This window comes from Phaenicophaeus curvirostris, chromosome 2 (genome assembly GCF_032191515.1).
Source record: "Phaenicophaeus curvirostris isolate KB17595 chromosome 2, BPBGC_Pcur_1.0, whole genome shotgun sequence".
NCBI lineage: Eukaryota > Metazoa > Chordata > Aves > Cuculiformes > Cuculidae > Phaenicophaeus > Phaenicophaeus curvirostris.
Genome location: NC_091393.1, coordinates 16,282,669 through 16,304,017, shown reverse-complemented (window position 1 = coordinate 16,304,017; position 21,349 = coordinate 16,282,669). Strand labels below are relative to the sequence as shown.

General features: G+C 38.7%; 1 protein-coding gene across 2 annotated transcripts in view; it reads left to right on the top strand.

Annotated features, from left to right (window-relative positions):
* The window catches only part of SMAP1 (small ArfGAP 1), a 103,348-nt gene that overhangs the window by 39,866 nt on the left and 42,133 nt on the right, over positions 1-21,349 (top strand). The window contains exons 5-6 of one of the 2 annotated variants that reach the window (XM_069851433.1): positions 15,657-15,734; positions 19,273-19,353. In XM_069851433.1, the coding sequence (XP_069707534.1) occupies positions 15,657-15,734; positions 19,273-19,353 (159 nt within the window). The remainder of the gene's footprint in view (positions 1-15,656; positions 15,735-19,272; positions 19,354-21,349) is intronic. The other variant, XM_069851434.1, reaches the window with a different exon arrangement.

Sequence of the window (21,349 nt, the reverse complement as noted above, 5' to 3'; positions counted from 1 at the left end):
TGGAGGAACTGTTTATAATTATATTATTAAAAAAAATACAAAAGACTCTCAAGATCTTTCTAAACAGAGAACCTAGGTGCCTAGTATTGCAGTCCTCTGCTGCCTTAATATGTTTGAAGGAGTAATCAGATTTTGCTTTATTGTATTGCAGACTAATATGAATCACTTGTCATAGCAGCAAGGATAGAATCCAGACAAGCTGAAGAGGTGCATGTTACTGCTGAGTAGGGAGCGCTATACTATCTCTTCCTACTTGGGCTTTTCTGTCATTGACTGATGTAAATGTCATAATCTCTCTGAGATAGGAACAACACCTAATTATGAAATATTTTAGGAGTAGATGACTTGCACAGATTCACATTCATGTGCATTTCTTCAAGGCCACCAAACATCGAGTTTGAGGTAGGCAGTCTGAAATAGTAGTTATGGCAAAGTCCTAAAAGTACGTGATAATAAATTAGCTGAACTATTGTAGTGCTTGTAGTCTGTCTGCTGCTTGTGTTGGGTTACCCTCCCTGGCCCCAACCCCATTCACATGAGCGTGTGGTGCTGTGAGTGGTATTCAGTGACCGTCTTTCGAGTGGGCTTGGGACTGACAGGGAAGAGAAAGGAAAGGTGAAGCAGGGCCTCCATCCTGCACGTCTGATACACTGCTTTTCTGCTCCTGAATGCTGTTGGTAGGGAAGAGAGTAAGTTATCCCGCACTTCCAGCACATGGAGGTCTGTGGGGAATTTGAGAAGAGGGGGGTGAGAAAGGGAGTTATGCAGTGCTACGTGTTTCCTTGCCCCCATACAGGGGCTGGTGGCATTTTCTAAAGCCGTCCTGACAACATCTGAGACACCGTCCCTCTTGCAACCCTGCCAGCATGTGGCTAAGATTCCCTAGGAACTCTGGGACAATGGGGGAGATTCCTGCTTTTAGCCTTCAGCCCTCTGCCAAGTGTTTTGCCTTCTGCTTGGCTTAAGACCAGTTTAAGTTTGAGATATGTATGTATGCTGTCATATGGCAAAATTAATCCCTTCTGGGTTTAAGCAGGAAGTAAACAATTGCAGGAACAGGCTTGCTGTGTCCTAAGCGTCACTTCCCTTAATCAGGTAATTTCACTGAGGTGGTGTTTAAAAATTTAGGGAGCTTTCCTGGATTCTATTCACTGTTAAAAGCTGCTTGTGGTAAAAACTTCCTGTAGCACTGTTGTCGTTTAACCCCAGCTGGCAATAAAGAACTAGGCCACCATCTGCTCACTCCCCACCCTGATGGGACAGGGAGGAGTGTTAGAAACAAAGAAGGTAAAACTTGTGGGTTGGGTTAAAAACAGTTTGACAAGACAACAAAGGAGATGAGGAGAAAAAGCCCAGTAAAACCAATAACAATGAAAGAATATACGAAGTGAATGGTGCATAGTGCAAACTCCTTACCACCCACAAACTGATGCCCAGCACGCTCCTGAGCCATGAACAGTGCCCTCAGTCCCAGCCTCCAGCCAACTCCCCACCTGATAAACTGAGCATGACACCATGGTATCAAATATTCCTTTGGCTGGTTTGGGTCAGCTGGCTCGGCTGTGTCCCCTCACAGCTTCTCGTGAAAATGAACTATCCCACCCAAACCGGGACACGGATAAACATTTTGAGTAAGTTCTCTTAGAATGGGCAGTATAATATTTCTCTTGGCTTAAGTTTGTCTATCAGTACAACGTTTGTGTTAATGTATTATGTCTGTTGGAGTATATCACAGAATCACTAGGTTGGAAAAGACCCACTGGATCATCGAGTCCAACCATTCCCATCAGTCACTAATCCATGCCCCTCAGCACCTCATCCACCCGTCCTTTAAACCCCTCCAGGGAAGGTGACTCAACCACCTCCCTGGGCAGCCTGTTCCAGTGCCCAATGACCCTTTCTGTGAAAAATGTTTTTCTGATGTCCAGCCTGAACCTCCCCTGGCGGATCTTGAGGCCATTCCCTCTTGTCCTGTCCCCTGTCACTTGGGAGAAGAGGCCAGCACCCTCCTCTCTACAACCTCCTTTGAGGTAGTTGTAGAGAGCAATGAGGTCTCCCCTCAGCCTCCTCTTCTCCAGGCTAAACAACCCCAGCTCTCTCAGCTGCTCCTCACAAGGCTTGTTCTCCAACCCCTTTCCCCAGACAGCAGGACCCACCTGTATGTCAAAGTTCAGTTCTTGGTTCTGTGATGCTCAGGATTCATCGGCCTTTTGTTACAAAATTTTTCTCTATAATTGTTAATTATATAAGGTTTTTGTTTTCTGACAAGACTGTTGTATTAATAAACCTGTTTTTTTGAATTACATGCTGTAATGGCAAAATTAGCCAGTGCAGAGTAGTGCTGTCAAACATGCAGACTAAAAATAGGCAAATATGTAAAATTTCCTTTTTTTCGTGGTTCAGTGAAAAACAATGCAGGATAAAGCCATGGGCAGAAAAGCATCTGTGGTTTTCTTGACTAGTTACATTTTCAATGGAATAATACATTTAAGTAGAAACTAAATGTACGTTAAAAAAATCTAATGCTGACCGAAAGCCACCTGACCTAAGAAAAAAATTTAAAATCTATTAAAATGCATGGATCTCAGAGTTTTCTGACCTGTCTTTATTGGGAAAATGTGAAATGCCAGCCTTATATCCCTGCTCAAGACTAAATGAGCTGTACAGTTTACTCAGCTGTTATAAGTGGGTTATCAGTGAGTAGTTACTCTCAGTTTCTTGCTCAAACTGAACGCAGGCTTCTGACCTGTTTATCAAAAGACCTGAGAGGCCCTAAAGCAGTAGCGTCTTTGGGTTTTGTTTTTGTTGGGTTGCTTTTATGTGTTTGGGGTTTTTTTTGTTTGGTACTGGGAGACATTCTGGTATAAGTTAGGTCTAATTCCTGATCACAGCATTAGGCTTTAGCCTTGCGAAAAATCTTCTGGAATGTAGCAGGAATTGTAGCCCAGGTGGGCAAACTACAGTGCTCTGGGTAAGGTTAGGAGGTGTAGGTAGGGAGTTGTCTCTTCTTTTCATGGATGTACTTTCACATGTTCTTCTGCTGAAACAAAAAGCTGTAGTTCTGATTCAGAATAAGCAGTGTGTGTGGGAGGAAGCCTAGGAAAAAACATCAATGGAAATGTTGTATTCCTTATATTTTTATCAACACTGATAATACAATTAAAATCAAGCTGATATTTTAAGGAATATGTTAATGTGGATGAGTTTTGTGGGTTGCCTTTTGGGTTTTTTTTGGAATATTTACAGAATCACAGAACCATTAGGTTGGAAAAGACCTCCAGGATCATCAAGTCCAACCATTCCTGTCAACCACTAAGCCATGCCCCTCATCCACCTGTCTTTTAAACATCTCCAGGGAAGGTGACTCAACCACCTCCCTGGGCAGCCTGTTCCAGTGCCCAATGACCCTTTCCGTGAAAAATATTTTTCTGATGTCCAGCTTGAACCTCCCCTGGCAGAGCTTGACGCCATTCCCTCTTGTCCTGTTCCCTGTCACTTGGGAGAAGAGGCCAGCACCCTCCTCTCTACAACCTCCCTTCAGGTAGTTGTAGAAAGCAATGAGGTCTCCCCTCAGCCTCCTCTTATCCAGGCTAAACAACCCCAGTTCCCTCGGCCGCTTCTCGTAAGACTTGTTCTCCAGCCCCTTCATCAGCTTTGTTACTTTTCTCTGGACTCTCTCCAGAGCCTCAACATCCTTTTTGTTGTGAGGGGCCCAGAACTGAACACAGGATTTGAGGTGCGGTCTCACCAGTGCCGAGTACAGAGGGAGAATAACCTCCCTGGACCTGCTGGTCACGCCGTTTCTGATACAAGCCAAGATGGCATTGGCTTTCTTGGCCACCTGGGCACACTGCTGGCTCATGTTCAGTTGCTGTCAACCAACACCCCCAGGTTTTTCTCCTCCAGGCAGCTCTCCAGCCACTCTTCCCCTAGTCTGTAGCTGCACAGGGTTGTTGTGCCCCAAGTGCAGGACCCGGCATTTGGCCTTGTTAAACCTCATGCCATTGGACTCAGCCCAGTGGTCCAGCCTGTTCAGATCCCTTTGCAGAGCCTCCCGACCCTCCAGCAGATCGACACTTCCACCCAGCTTAGTGTCATCCGCGAACTTGCTAAGGGTGCACTCGATGCCTTCATCCAGGTCATTGATGAAGACATTGAACAGGGCTGGACCCAGCACCGAGCCCTGGGGAACCCCACTTGTCACTGGCCTCCAGCTGGATTTCACACCATTTACCACCACTCTCTGGGCCCGGCCATCCAACCAGTTTTCCACCCAGGAGAGTGTGCGCCTGGCCAGGCCAGAAGCTGACAGTTTCCGAAGCAGAATGCTGTGAGAAACTGTGTTAAAGGCTTTACTGAAGTCCAGTAAGACCACATCCAAAGCCTTTCCCTCATCCAGCAGCCGAGTCACTTTGTCATAGAAGGCGATCAGGTTAGTCTGGCAAGACCTGCCTTTTGTGAACCCATGTTGACTGGGCCTGATCACCCGGTTCTCTTGCATGTGCTTCATGATAGCACTCAAGATCACCTGTTACATGATCTTCTCGGCACTGAGGTCAGACTCAATATTTATACTTTTTTAGATCTTAATTGGAACAGAAATGTTTTTCTACTCTTCAAAAATGTTTTTAATTTACATACGTTGCTTCATAATATTGTCAGACAGTAAGAAAAAGGTTTAGAAAAATGTTTAACACTGCATTTGTAGGAATACTTTATTTCTAGAGTACTGGATTATTGCCATTTAAAAAATATTCATTTAGCTGCTGCTAAAGTGGCAGCATTTACTTCTAAATTTTATTCTGTTCAATGTTAAGAAGATAATTTTGAAACAATTAGCCTAGTCGGGGAGGCAAACTGGGTTTTATGTGTCTCCAGATTCATATCAGCTCTTTGAAAAAACTTAGAGTTGAAGCAATCTATTAATGCTTAGGTAGAGTTGTAGAGTTGTGATATTATGACTACAGCTGTGCAGACAGCTGTATGGTATTTATCATATTTAGGAAAATGTATCCTGGTTATTAAAACTATGTTCCATTTAAGCAGCATTGCCCATGACAGAGTAAGAAGTAGCATTTCTCAAGCCAGTGCCTGTTGTAATTCTGTCACAACATTAGCAAGAGTCACACTGATATAAAAGATCAAAACTTCCTTTTTCAGAAAGTAGCTCATAGTCCTACTGTGGTGAGATCTCTGTTGAGACCTGAAGACCTTAAGAAACCTACTGTTCTTGATCTGGTCAGCTGCTTCTCTTTTTTGCTTTGGTATGATGTAATTTTAAAACATTCAGGAATTCGTGTTTTTCTATGCTTTTTATATATGCTTATATTTTAAAAGAGGAATTATACAAGTAACATTTGAAGGGGACAGGTTCTTACTTGGGATTATACTCTTACATGTATTTATTCTGTGAATAGGATGTGTTATTCACATAACAAGGAATGCCTCTTGCTCTTTGAATAATCAAGCCTAATTGTCTTCTTAGTTGAACTATCACAACTTTTGATTCTTTTAAAACACCTGAATGAAATTAAAGATGGCTGCTGTACAGCATAGTTTGAATGAGGTGTGCTCTCAGGAATTTGTTCAGAACACCACAACAAATGCTCGCAATTAGACTGCTTTTAACAGTGCAAGAGAGATTTCAAGTGTTAACTCACACTCATGTCTGTCACAACAAAGCAGTTACTTGACAAGTTCACTTTTTGGCCATGTGCTTTCCCTTGCTTGTCTAACCAGTCCTAGGACAGATTAGTTGAATCCAGAACTGAAAATTAAAGATTTCTGGGGAGATCACTTACAGTTTAGAAGAAGTTGTTCAGAGATTAGGCTTATACATATTAGTGGCTGTAATAATAAAACCTGAGGAGTAAGACTACATTGATTCCCCTCCACGCTTACGTATTACAAAATAGAAGGGCACAGTCTGCTCAACTAATATGATGGCAGTTCTAGTTGTATGGGAATATGAGTGTGTAACAACTTATCACTCTGGTAGCTCTTCATGTCAGAATTAGTAATGAGTTTTAAAGAACAGGAATCCTGATGTTTAGGAGATAAAATATGCATATATCTTATTTCTTGTCGTGGTTAAAGAATTTAGCTGAGCCCAAAGCTGCTTCTCTACTTAATATTCCTGTCTGGTTTTGCCCATCCTTTAATAGGCTTATCACCAGCCCTTGGAATGGTGCCTGAGGTGATAATAGTGGGTAGAATTTGCTCTCATTGAAGGGAAGGCATTATGAAAGGTCAGAGCCCTTGGCTTGGTACAGGTCTGAACAGAGCTGGTGAAAATGCATTGACTGGCTTTTTCTATGTTTAGATGAGAGATGCTGTTTGATTTTTGCTTGCAAATATAACTGTTCAGCATTGTGACCACACCTGACGAGGTGAAGTGCTGAAAGGGCAACTTGGCTTATCTTAGCAGAAGTCATTTGTTTGCTTTGGAAATAAGGCAGAAGTATGACAAGCCCAGTGGTTTCAGGACCAGTGCTCTGGATCTCCAGATACTTCGGATGTTTTTTTGTGAAATCCGTTTCTGAGCAGAGTGTTCGTCTCGACTGATGATCCTCTTGTATTGAGTCCAAAATATTTGTAATCAAAGCCATGCCAACTGGTAAGGTGGAGGGACCATTGTTAATGAGGCTCGTGATCTTGGATGCAGTGGCCAAGAGAAATAGCAAAAGATTCTTGTTTTAGGTTTTTTGGAATTAGTAAGAATCTCCCAAAATTACTGATTAGAGGAAGTGAGCTTTGAAGTAGTTGATTACTCAGTTCATCAGCAAGCCGAGAGGAAATGTGTGATTTTTCAAACTGAGGTTCCAGAAAGAATAAAATCTGTCTAAAATACACTATTAACAGAATTTGGCTTGATTCTTTGAGACACAGGGCTGCACTGATGAAGGGGTTTCTAGTACCCATTTCAAATAATTCAATTTGAATGTGTCAACGTGCTGCTAAATTAAAAGCGTACTGAAGTTGCACAGAGGTTCAGGAATGATGTTTGAAGGAGTCGTATTTTCCACATTTAAAGAGAAAATTGGCACCTCTTCTTTGATGTAAAACAAAAACTGTAAAAAGGTGACCTCTCTTAAACCTTTGTTTATTTTTTGATCTAATGCAATGACCCTCATGCCGTACAAATAATGAGGAAAAGCAGCGAGGTCACTGTGCTGGGTGTGGATAAAGATCAGCTGTATAGTTATTATCACAAGCAATCTCTGCAGCTTTTAATAAAAATAATTACATAGGAGAAGAAAGAGCACAACTTATCAGAATGCAGGAAATTGCCTTATACAGGGTGGATGGTAAATCAGCTGAAGCAGTTTCCAGGTACTTTCAAGTCTCGAAAATTATGAACTGCCACAATCTATTCTAGTACATGGAGTGTGAATGTATTATCATGTCCTGACAATGTTTATAGAATAGTAAACAAAGTTTCTATATTTAAGAAAGGCTGTGAATTATGTATGGAGCAGAAGTTTCATATAACTCTTAAGCTCACTGAAGAAAAAGAATAACGTGTCTGCATTTTCCATGCTTTCCTAAGGCATTGTGTATAATTTAAGGAGTATAAACTTAGGCAGATGGATAAGATAGGATGTGAATTTAGAGATTGTGATGGCACATTTTCCAGAAAGTTATCTTAAAGGAGATTTAATCCCTAATACATTTACCGTACTAAAGTATGTCATGTGACACCTTAAGATGAATAAGTTAAGGTATGATAGGGTACATGAACAGTAAGTTTATAGTTAACATTGAGAAGCTTTCAGTCACTGACTTGGAGAGAGGTTACCAGTTAACCCTCCCAACAGTGCAAGATCTGTAGTGTTTTTTGTAGTGGTCTGTTAAGAATTTGTGACTCAAGTGATATGAAGTATTTTTGAAATATACTAATGAAGATAGGCATCAGTAGAAGCACTGAAATATAATACAGGAATTATGACTTGATGGAAGGGATAGTGAAAGTTAGTATATTATTTTGCAAGATTTTTGCTTTTAGAATAGGTTGAATTATAGAATCCAGTATAGCTTAGGCTGGAAAATAGCCTTGGAGATCATCCAGTACCCCCTGCTCAAAGTGGGGTCAACTGAAACAGGTTACTTAGAGCTATGCCTTGTTAGGTTTGGAGTATCTCCAGGACTGGAGTCTCTACAACCTCTCTGGGTAACCTCTTCCAGTGTTCAACCACCCCCCCTACTCCCCGGTTAAAACCAAAACAAAACAGCGACATTATTCTTACATTTCAATAGAATTTTCTGTGTTTCAATTTGCATTCAGTGCCTCTTAGTCCTGTTTTTGGATACCACAGGCAGAAATCTGCCTCAGTCTTTGTTCCATGCCACCAGGTATACACATTAATAAGACACTTTCCCCACCTTTCTCCCCTGCCCCCATTAGTTTTCTCTCCTCTGGGGTAAGTAATCTCAACTCACTAAGCCTCTCCTTATCTGAAAGGTGCTCCAATCCTTTAATCAGCTTAGTGTCCTTTTGCTGGACTCGCTCCAGTCTGCCCACGTCTCTTGTGAGCCCAGAACTGGCTGCGTTGCTAGCTCATGTCCAACTGGTCTGTCAGGACCTACAAATTCTCTTCTGCAAATCTGCTTTTCAGCCAGTTGGCATCCAACCTGTACTGCTGCTTCCCCAGGTGCAGGACTTGGCACTTCCCTTTGAACTTCATGTGGTTCCTGTTGACCTGTCCTATCAGCAGTGCTCTGAATAGCAGCTCACCTGTTCAGTGCATCAACTGCTCCTTCTCATGCTGTATCATCTGCAAACTTGTTGATGATGTGGTTTGTCCCATTGTGTGGGGCATAAATTAAGAACTTAAATAGCTGGCCCTGGTATCAGCTCCTGAGAGTACCACTAGTGAGTACTCCTCAGCTTGAGCTGGAACTTGTCCAGCTACGGTTAAATGAGAAAAAGAAGCCAGGATGTGGATTTTTAGTATCCTGGCTGCATTCTTAGTAGCTTCCACATGCAGGGTCTTGTTTCCCCCCCGCCTTGCATAAGTGCTTTTCGTTTGCAGAATAGTTCACACAGCCGAGCTGCCTAGTTACAAGTTACTGTGTCCATGTAAACAAAAATTCTGCTGAAGCCAAAATCTGCAGTGACTGTGTTGCCAGTTTTAATGTGGATCATGAAGATGTAAATGATCCTATATGTGGCAGGGCAAGCCACCTAGGAGAAAAAAAAAGGTGTTGTACTGAAATGTTGAGAAGCTGTCATGAAAGACAGTTTTCCCTGGAACAAATACTGAAAACATCTGTTAGGTTGGACAGGTGAAATGGAGAGCTCTGCAGTAAGAGGTTAAAAGCATCTGGTTTTTTTATCCTGTGTCAGCCTTTAAATAAGCCACGGTGACTGCAATATCTCAAGAGTTGGTTATCTAAGAAGAAGCTAAATAATCTAAAAAAACGTGGGCAGCTCTAGGTATGGATGCTCTTGATCAGAGTTGGAAAGAATATTTTATGCTCAAGTCTAACACTGTTTCCCAGAACACTGAGTAATTCCATCTCTGCTTCATGTAAATGTTATGAAGGTCTGTAGCTCTGCACGCATCCAGAACTACAGCTGGATTTTACACAAGCTTCACTGTATTTCTATAACAAGATATGGGCACTCTGGAGGGGTGGAGAAGTATTAAGCATGTTCAGAATACTGACCAAAGAGCAGTACCAGCTTCTTTGAAAGCCAGCTACTGCTGTGTTTTTTGAAATGTGAGACACAACCTTTTTACATAGTGTCAAGTAGTTAGAGCACTGAATGAGGGAGACATTTTAGGAACTATAAAAAGCCTTGCCAATTAGCCGAAAGAACTTCCACAGAAATTCACAGGTAAGTGTTATTACATTAATACATTAGTATTCTTATACATCTTTCAGTTTTTCGAGAATAAGCATCTTTACAAAATGGCAAGCAACTGATTACATGTTTATATGCATCTAATAGCAGTCTGTAATTGCTACTGCTTTAAAATAAAATACTAATTTTAGTGTTGTCAACATCTGTTGAAGATGTACAGTAATAAAGACAGAAAACTCCTGAGATGTGAAAAACATATGTAGCAGCTGAACTTAAAACCTGTAAAATGAGTGTTTAGTTCTGTTTATTTGGGTTATTTCCCTGTATATTGTGTGCATGTAAAACGGCCACTCGAGGGCACCTTTGTATTTGGTTCAGCTGCTAATTTCCTGAATATATTGACAGGCTATGATGACGTACTCATTTTTTAATCTCTTGAATCTACTTAGTGGTAGCACACTGAATTTCATACTTACGTGGAAGATTAATACAGGTTTCTAAACCTTTAACTTGAACTTTTTTAAATAAAAGGCTAAATAGCAACCTGCGTTGTACGAAGACCAGGATTTTGTAAAAACTACAAATAAAAGTTGCTGAGAACTTTATTAAGTACTCTGACCTTAGTGACCATAATTGTTTATATGACTGTAATCTACCATCAGGAGGATGTCAGGACAAAGTAAACTGGAGTGAAATAATTCTTAGGTTTTCTATTATACTCTTTGATATCTTTGTTTATTTTTTGGTTAAGCTTACGTTTTTCACTTGAAATAGTGGACTAGTGTATAGATACATCAGAGCCATGGGTCCAGATACTGTTTGTATGCAGGCTTTTATGTGAACTCTTGACATTGTCTGTATTTGGATAGTGCCGCTGCTAGGTAATTACTTAAAAAATACTGTAGAAATTTTTAATGGACAAAAAAGGGACAGGTAACACATTGCTGTGTATGTGGGGTAGGGAACTGGAGTAATATTGTAAACCTGCAGATCCTTTCTTATTTGCTTTGAGGTTTTGTTGTGAACCAGAATATGTCTCTCAGAGCATAGTTGAAAAGAAAATCTTACAGTACTATTGCATGTGTATTTTCTTGCTCAGCACTGAATGTATGTGATGCTTTAAAGACCATATTGAATTTCATTATGCAAACTGATTATTTTTACTGCCTTTCTAAAAAGGAGTCTCAAAACAGGAACAGTGAAAAGGGATTAGAGAATTGCTAAAAATAAAATGACTACAGATCTTTTAGTCTGAAACACAACTGAAATTTTATAGATGTAGGGGTATGCATGTGGAAATTAAATAAACTGCTTCCTGCCTTCCTTCCCCCTTTTAGGCAACTACCAAGTCGCTTCTTATTCAAAAGACCTCACTACTCCTAAGTTAAAAACAAAAATGAAATATTCAGATGCAGCATGTCAGTTTGCAGTACATTCTTAATGCACAGAAGCACATCAACTTTATTCTTTTTCTAGCAGCGTGTATGGTTGTTCGCAGGAGTTGCCTTCGGATTTGTCTGGTTCTTTAAAGTGCCAATAATCAAGGATGTCTTAGTTGACAATTTTCCAGAGCACAGTGTATGTTATCAGAGTAGGTCAGTGTGTGCTTCTTTACTTGAATTCTGGAAGGTGGCTGGAAACTGCTTTTTGGATTTTGGTGTAGAAATTCATTTAAATTTACAGATGTGGCTGAAACTGGGGGGGGGGGGGGGTTGATCACTTTTCTTCGGTGGTTATGCTTACAAATCTTACTCTTAGTACCTACTTGCTCAATTTTTTTCCCGTTGGTTCTAAATTAAACAAACATTTTTTCTGCCTTTCCTGCTGTCTGCTGTAAAAACCTCATAGTTGGTATCAGTATTGACCAGTTTTTTTAGCAACTGATTCTTTACCTTTTTTATTTTTGTTTCCACTGAACTATAGCAATGGGATTAAAACTGACAAATTAGGAAAGTGATAACAGAAGGCAATTATTGCTTTGGAACACTGGGGTGGTTTTTTTGGTTTTTTTTTTTGTTTGTTTTTCAAACCAGATTTTAACTCTTTGCTACACTGAGGAGGGGATGTCTGCTTCTAAACAACAGTGTTCTCAGGTACTCAGAGTCAAGCATGGAGTAGATCTTCCTGTACTAATTCTTCTGGTCAAGCTTATAGAAAGAAGTCATTACTAATAAATGCTGATAATTCCAAGTAGAACCCCCATATGTTTCTTTGATGTGCAATTACATAGTGCCGCTTTTAAGCAATCTCAGTCTCCTAAAAACAGTTTTAAAATTATTATTACAACGTTGGTTGGCAATCCTGAGAGGTGGTCAGAATTCTGCTATAAATATTTAAAGTGCATTTATGGCTTTCTACTAATTAAAGACAGTTTCAGCAGGTCTGAGTGCAGCACTTACTCTGGGAGAGCTGGATGCATTTACCTGTCATGGGTGAGTGGTCTGGGGGTTGTTCTAACCCCAGCGCTCCCACTGCTGGCCACAGATGTAGAAATAGGTCACAGAGCAGAGGCTTTCTCATTTGCTATTTGTTGGCAAGCTAATGAATCTCTTTCAACTACAAATAACAGCTCTGTGAGCCACTCTATCATCGCAGTAGTTTTGAAAAGAACAATTTACTGGAAGTATAAACCAGCAGCACACAACTTATGTCAACGACTGTTCCTTACCAGTGTTTCATCTGTTCAATAAATTATATGCTCCATAGCTAATGGTATGTCTGCACTGCAAACAGGACACAGAGGGTATTAATACTGACTTTGCATGATCTAGCCTGGGTTTTGGCAAGAAAGTCCTCAGAATAGTGCCCAAGTTGTTAAGGGTTGACTTATGCTAATAAAAGGGATTATTTGTTGATTTTTTTGCTATACGTTACATGTGTAAAGTGTGCTGCAGTTTGAAACCTTTCAGAGCTGGAGGACAGAACAAGGGAAAACAAAAACCTGTGAGGTTTTATAGGCATCTCAGAATATCAAGCAACTTCAGTGATTTGCCAAAATATGGGAATAGTTGGGGTTAAAAATGAGTGTTTTGAAATCTCCTGAAAACCAAGTGCTTGATGACTTAAGGTTTTTAGTTTCTCTTCATGCTTGAAGAAGGTATTAGCATCTGTAATAATGACTGGGGTATTAGTGAAAATTCAGTATTCTAACTGAAAAAATCCCAAGATAATAAAAGAATATCCTTAGATTGTGACGTTTTATAGTTTTTAGTTTTATTTTGTGCTCGTTCTTGCATATGGGCATGACACTATGGTATGTGACTGTAGGCTACGGGCAGAATAGCTGGCACTGTGGGGACTCAATTCTAGGTGGGCAGCGCTGCCTTTCACCAAGGCTCTTCTGCGCTCAGTGTGGGCTGCGCAGGACTGCTCTGAGGTCAGCAGGCCACTGGTTTAGTCAACATTAACAGGCTTAAAGGGTCAGCTGTCCCTTAAGCATCAGTTTGTCCCAATGATGAGTGTTTATCCAGGCTTCTCTGGTACCTTTATTGGCTCTTGATACTCGGACTGCTTACCAACTCATCATAATGGACTGCACCAGCCTTTCTTTTAATCCTGTTTTATGTTTAGCTTTATCCAGCCACTCAGTTAGAGTTGATGGGATTTTTTCATTCAGCTTTCCTTATCTGGCGCAGCATGGTAGATAAAAAATTTAACATGATGCGGTGGTGATAAAGCTGTTCAGCAGCCCAAACTCATGCTATTGCTTTCATTATAGTAACCTAATCAGTTCTTTACACATTGTAATGTGTCTTCTCTTAAAGATTAGCTTCAGTCATATGCCTTTTGTATTCTTGCTTCTTTGAATATTTGTGTATGTGAAGTGTGCTTTCAAAAGCTGTTTTTTAGCCTCAAGTGATGCAGTGCTGCTGTTTATCTTTAAATATTACACTTGGGCATTTCTTAACGGGTACATCCCGTTCCATGTCCCAGGCTACGATGCTTTTCACTCTGTTGCTTATACCGTGCATGACACTTCTCCATTACTTGATTTGCAAAACTATAATTGCTTTCAGGCCTTCATAGCAGTACCTTGCCCTAGGTTATAGAATCCCTTAATTTATAAAGATGATAGGCAGATTGAGAACAACTATTATGGGAGGATGGAAATGTGGTGTAAACATCTATAGTCCTCATCTCCTCCCGACCTCCAAATGAAATGGTGCATGCTTACCTGGTTTTGTTACTGGCTGTTTCACCTGTGAGAGATATTTAGCTTAAGGAATCTTAAAATCTGAAACATTGAAAAAAATGTAAAAATAAAAAAAAAGCCCAACCAAAATCCTACTTTATAAACTTGAACGTATGTACTGTTCCATTACCACAATATCACACATTTGCATTTAATTGAAGTCTTAGTGAAGAACATGGTGTTAGAGCTCATGGTTTAATGTATGTAGTTACCTAATTTTTCTGACACTGATATTTGGTTACAATGTGGTGTAATCAGAATAAACAGGATCCTTGTGTTCCTATAGCAACAGAATGCTACAGTTTAAGGAACTGCTTCATCACAGCAGATGTATCCCGAACTCTCCTAATAATCTGAGAATTTTAAAACATTAAATTTAAAAATGAGGATTCTGTTTCTTACTTCTACAAGTAAAGTTTGGTTTACAAATTAAAGCTTCTTTCTTGTAGCTCAGTGCTGCTTTCCAGGGTAATCACAGTTTCTGAGTTTATAAAAATACTGGGTGTGTGTATTCTAGGAATATTCTGGCTGCATAAACTATGGTATTGGTAGGATTTACTGTAAAAAATATGGTGTATTTAGCTATAAGGTAGGGGGGTTGCAGCTTTCAGTTTCCTTTTATTGCAAGCTGTTGTTTTTGTTTTAAACTAAGTAAAAACATGTCATCTAAATTGGTTATTTTGATCCAACATAATGACCTGCTCTGTAATAGTTTCATTTATTTTTATATATTCCTTGTAGATAGTAGAGGTGAGACAAGACAGTGTAGAAGTGTCAGCTTTATAGCTCTGAATGTCTTCTACATATTTGGTAAATGTAATTCTGATGTGTTTTGGTAGTAAGGAGAATAGGAAGATAATGTTTCCATTAAAGGGATCAACTATGCATAAAGAAATAGAATAGGAAGATGCATGAAAATGCATTTAGAGAAATCCTACTTTGTTGAGCAGACTGTATCTGTTGCATATATAACTTACGTGTTTTGGATAATTCTGAGAAGTCTAGTGGTGCTAATAGGAATTTTACGTAGCGATACCAACAAAAGAAGTATCGCCTGTCTGGAAGGTCTGGCGTCCTACTGCGAGAACATGGCTTTGTATTAACCCTAAGCTCTTTACTCATTTGGAGTGCTCTTAGAGAAGAATTAATTAGAACTTTAATTAATGTATAACTTTCAGAGTTATTTTGCATTTGTCTTTATATTAATATTCTGTTACAGTGAAGCAGAACAAAGGCACTCTCTTCTCTCCCCCTCCTCTGGGACAGTGTGCCTTCGTGCTTCAGGACATTAATATTTCAGTAGTCACACTAGATAAAATTGAACAATGGATGAAACCTAATTATATTTTTTAGGCCTGTGATATGATCTTATCCAGATTCATTTTCTTATATTCTGTTCTAGTGAATTTCATTATAAGTCACTCATTCCTACCTGAGAGATTTCCATTAAAAATCATGCTGGTAAAAAGAAAAAAAAACAACTAAACAAAACTCCTTCTCTCCTCTTTTACCATTTTTTTGATGTGTTCTTTTTCCCCACTCCAAAAGTTATTGAAAACAAGAATGAAAATCATGTGTCTCAGCTGCCTCTGCTGCCCCACTTCCCAGCTGTTCTTGCTTATTTTCTTTCTCATTTCTTTCCTCTGTTTTGCACAGATATCCTCTTCTGATGCTGCTCAGCCTTTGGTATCCTCTCCTTCTCTGCAAGCTGCTGCTGAGAAAAGCAAAGCAGAGGTATATTGGTTTTGGGGATAACTCTTGTCAGGTTACTGCTTTGCACAAATGTTTACATTTATGTAGAGTAATTTCATTGACTTAACTAGGGAATTTGAGTTGCTGGTAATACTTTGGGTATTTAATATACTTCTCTCCCCTTTGCTTCCTGGACTAGATAAATGAAAAGAGACGATATGATGGGACAAAGCACATGCGTGATTGTTACCTCTTAGTGTTTGTTTATCAGAATTCTGATTCTGCTCTAGCTTAATGTAACAAAACTGTGAAAACACCATTTCATTCCCAGCTAACGGGCATTGTCCTGTCTCCTCAGCAATAGTTTTTGGTATCTTTTTTTGTATTACTTGCTTGTTTCAGAATCTAAATTGTCAGTACTGTTCCAGCCATTTAATCTCCTTAATACAGAATTAATTCAGCAACACTTCTGTTACCTCAAACTGGTTCTAGTATCCCTTCTAGCTGGGATATGTGTGTATGTGGTGATGTTACATTTACTCTTTAAAAGGGCCTTTGAAAAACTTAACCCGCAAGTAGTAGATGAGACATCGTTTACATGAATTTTCGGTAAACGTCGCTATTTACAAAAATAATGAAATACATTATTCTAGAATGTGAATGCTCAATGTTTGGCTCTTTTGGGTACTTCATTCTAAGTTGAGACTGTATACACTATATGAAATAGCTTATGATCTAAACAGAAATCATGGTTTTTCCTTTAAATACAGAAAGTGTGGACAGATGCTATAAATTATTTTAATCCAGCTATGTTTAAACACTAATTAAAATTTAAATGTCAGTGTCATGGACTAGACCACAAGCTTTGACGAATTTTACATGTGTTTTAAATTATACTTGGAATAGGAGCAGCCATTTAGAATGAAACTTGCCTTTCCTTTATTAACTGCCTCTCTTGGTGCATTCAGATTCAAAAGTTCCTCTGTGTGACTAGTATGCCGTGTTGTTGGAAATGAATCTTGGGGTAAAAAAAAAAAAAATTATTTTTGTTTGGAATTTAGGACCAGTATAAAGCCAATTTCAGTTTATTATCTTCATAGTGCTTTTTGACTGCTTCTGCAAGTAATGAAACACTTGAGTTGAAGTTCTGACATGAATATATAGTCTGAGAAATGTTTTTATTTAGTCTGAATTCTTTTTTATCTAACGGAGCTGTAGCAAAAAGCAAGCATATTGAAATTGTGAAGTGTGAAGATGAAGGAGTTACGGGTTTTCAAGTCCACAGTGAAAATGAAGTAAATGAAAATAAAGTCACTGGGAATCCTGCAGGCTTTGTGAGGCATGGAGACAGAAACATTGGTGAACCATTTAAGTCTTCATATATTCACTGTGAAGCTCTCAGGGACTTGTTAAGGGCAGTGAGAGGCATTTATTTATTTTTGGTCACCTTATGGAGTGTCTGCCGTATGAAACTTGCTGTAAACCATCCTTGTTCTTGAAGTCCTGAAGATAAAAGTTTCCAGATACATTTTCCTCTAGGAGCAAGGTTTCTCTATCAAAACATACATTAAAAAAAAGTTAAAGTCAAACTGGAAATCAGGACATCCTGAAGATTATCATGTGCAAAAACTTTAACTCTACTGTCACTTACATGTATTCAAGTAAACTTAAGGTGCTGTGTTTGAAAAGTGTCCTTTTATGACACTTCCAATAACCTTTCCCAAGAGGAGAGGAAAGAGTAGTTGTCTAAGATGTAGAGAAGCTTCCAGAGGAGAAGAGATTAGGCTTGTTTAAATTATTCAACTTGGGAAGGTTGGAGTGAGGACAGGGAATGAAAACTTTTTTGAAAAGTTACTGCTCTGGTAGTATATTTGTGTGCAGAACAAATGATTATAGTCACAGTATTTTGAGAGTCTTTGGAGTGCGGATTGGTACTGGGATCAGTGACACAGTAATGAAAGAAAGGCTAAACTTCATTTGAAAGGCATGGCAATGCATTTGTAACCTTAGTTCAGGAAGTCTGCAAGTCTTAGGTTATTACAATGGCCTCAAAATAAAACACTGCTCTGTGCTTGTCACAGTCGTACGAACTTTTTCTTGGAATACCTGGCACTGCCACGGGTGAGATACAGTGCTGGCCCCTGGCTTGGCCTCCTATGCACATTATCATGTTCCACCACTCAATGATATCTAAATTGGTCTCTGTTTCTCTTCTTCAAAACCCCGAATTGCCCTTTTCTGCAGTTTTGTGACCGTGGTCACTGTTTCCTGTTGCTTGAGTGACACCCACATTTATGCAGGTGCTTGGTGCTATAATCTTACTTTCCAGGACCTGAGTGCTCAGGTTAATGCCTGATGTAATAATGCACAGGGGTTAGTTGGAACTCGAGTAACCTCAATTGAGTAACCCAAATCCATCTGGAAATACAGTTAAAGTTTTGAAAATCGATTATTTGAAGTTGGGAACAATGTGTAATGGGGGTCCCTCTGTGCCCAACTCTGCCAAAAAAACCCTTCATTCTGGTGTTAGAAATATTTTAACCATACTTCATGTTGCATGGATTTAAAAATAACATATATTGGATGTTAAAAAGTAAAAAAAAAATACTTACTGACAGCAACCTGTGGCCTAGTAAGCTTAATGCAGGTTTTAATACAGGAGCTGCACAGGCAGTTATCTGACCTCTCAAACTTCTTCCTCATAGTGGGAAACTTGCTAAAAAATAGCGTTTGGTGGAACAAAGCTATTTCAAAACTTTGAACAAAGAGGTCCGAGTGTAATGACTGAAAACATTTCAGAGTTACTATCCTGTCTCCTTTATTGCATCTTGTTCCATCCATTTTGATGTTCAAGGATGCTCATTACTGCTATACTGTAGTTGTACAAGGTAAATGCAGACAGATTGCTGGGTGTAAAAATCACTACTAACACTGTGTTAAAGCAATTGCTTGCCTAAATGTCCACGTCTTCTGTACGTTACGATGCCTTAAGGAATATTTTATGCTTTCCTTCAGTCAGACTGGGTAATATTGCCCCATTTATTCATTCAAAACTAAAATGAAGAGAACTTCTGTAATGTCATTAGAATGCAATCAAAGTATAAAAGGATCTCTTATATAAATTTTCTCTTTCTGGAATAACTTAATGTCTTATTACTCATCGGGTCTGTCATATCAAGTCAACTTTTTACATTCAGGAGTATAAAGAGATTGGCACCTGTCCTAATGACAGAGGTTATCTGAGTTAATGGAGTATTCGTAGATGGTTTTTTCTTTTCAGATCTGCTTAGCTTAGGAGAAGCAACACTGGTTCTTTTTTCTTCTGCTTATAAGAAGAAATGCAGATGAGCAGGTAAAATAGTGAATTTCTTGAATTCTCAAAGTTACAATGTTTTCAGTAGTATTATTTGAGCAAAATGAGTTATGTCTGGAAGCAAAGCAGATAGAACTATAAACTCTGAATTGAAAGGGAGTAGACGAAGATCTTCACTTATATTCTATATGACTGTGGGCATTCAATATGTTTGCAAATGCATTGTTATTCAGTAAGAGCAAAATGGGCTTTTTTTTTTTTTCCCAGAAGGAAAAAGAAAAAAAGAAAGAAGAGAAAAAGAGAGAGAGAGAATCAGAAAAAACATCAAAGCAATTAGCCGTTGAAAAGGTAAGAAGAATTTATTTTTTCCAGCTATTTAAAACTTACATATAGAATTAGACGTATACAAGGATTCGGAAAAATTCGGAAAAAAAGAGAATTTGTGTGTGTATAAATAATAATCCAGATAATCCACACAACTAATTTACTTATTGCTGGTGTTCTCTCTTGCATACAGATGTTCATTGACCACATGATGAGGAATATATTTGAGGGAAGAGGAAAGTGATTTAAGATTTGTTAAGATTTTAGCTCAGATAATTGAGGATTTAAGATCTAATATTGCTGGTTTTGCTTAGAAAATTTTGAATTTTCTTTAGTGCTATACTCAATACTGTTTTTTGTAAATTATTTAAATATAAATTAATGTTTAAATGTTTTGTCTTAAATTAATTAAAAATAAATGTATGATTTCTAGAATTGAATTAATAACTGTAGTCTAGGCAACCTGAAAATACTCAACTAGGTCATGTCACAAACCATGGAAGACAGACAAGTTAAGGTGCTTCTTTAGGTAGCTATAGTAATGCATAATGAGCAGCCTTAGTGTCATAGGTACATTTAAAAGTGCGTATATACTTCTGTGTAGAGTTAAGATTTTTTTAAAAAAAAGAAATGGGTAATTAAAGTATTAAATACAATAATTTATTCTGAGAAAGACATCCTCTCTCAGATAATGTAAGTCTATTGGTATGTTGTTTTTTGCAGTGTAGTTCACAGAATGCATTGAAGTCTCCATCTGTCAGTTTATTCCAATAATGCTGTGCTAAAATTATGAAAATTGTTGTGTATTCGTACATTATGATTGCAGCTGTATTTCTAGTTCAGTTTTCAAATACAAGTTTTTTATTTTGCATAATAAAGAAAGATACAAAAATATGTGCTTGCTTGGAGGGGGGAAAAGCCCCACCCCAAAACAAATATATTTTTTTCTGAAATTTGAAACCAGTTTTGGAATAAGCAAATGCAAAAGCAAACTTTGTTATGATAATTTGCATAGCTACTCTGAGCTAGTGGGAAAGGATATCCTTATTCAAATGGTACGAGATGAAATATTTTATTCTGATCCTTAGAACAATAGTCTTTAGTTATAGAGGCTAAAAACATTGCTGTGGTTTGCAAGTCTAAACTTTCTAAAGCCCACAGGTATAGTTTTGATCTGGGAGGGAGAGAGTTTCCCTTTGCCAAGGATGCTTGAACCTGCCACATGGCTGGGAACACTTGGTTAGGTTGAGGAGAAAGGCTGTGTAGTTACAGCTGAGGGACTGCTCTGAAACTTGAAATACAAACCAATTCAGTTGCCACTGATTAGATTTACATTTGAAATGTCGTTAGATTACCAGCTAATGATTAAGCAAGTAAAAAGAAGTGTTTTGATTTTAACTGCTTGTACTACAAAATCTGGAATTTGGTAAATATATCTGCATTAAATAATAGCACTGTTGTAACAGCTGCGAAATGTTTGAAATACTGCAGCACATTTTATTTAATTATTAATGTGTCAGCACTGATTGCTCAAATGGAACTCATCCATGTGTCATCTTTTTAATTTAAGAGATTTTTTTAAGCTTGAGCTTTTCAGGGCTTTTAAGGATCATTCAAAATAAACTATTTTCAGACACAGCCTGACTTTACTTTTCTAGACTCCAAAGGAAAGAGATCTCTATCAAATGCTTGTGTTTCCCTTGGGAAGTGGTGGTGACAGAAAGGACCAAGTGATTTACTTTTATATATGGAATAATACGTTGCTGCTTTTGTGATGTGGTTCTTCATGGAGCTGAAAAACATTGTCATAATAATTGTACACTTCACATCCAGTTAGAGACGGTCAATAGGGTATTTTAAATCATAGAATCATAGAATAACCAGGTTGGATGAGACCCACTGGATCATCGAGTCCAACCATACCCATCAGTCACTAAACCATGCCCCTTAGCACCTCGTCCACTTGTGCCTTAAACACCTCCAGGGAAGGTGACTCAACCACCTCCCTGGGCAGACTGTT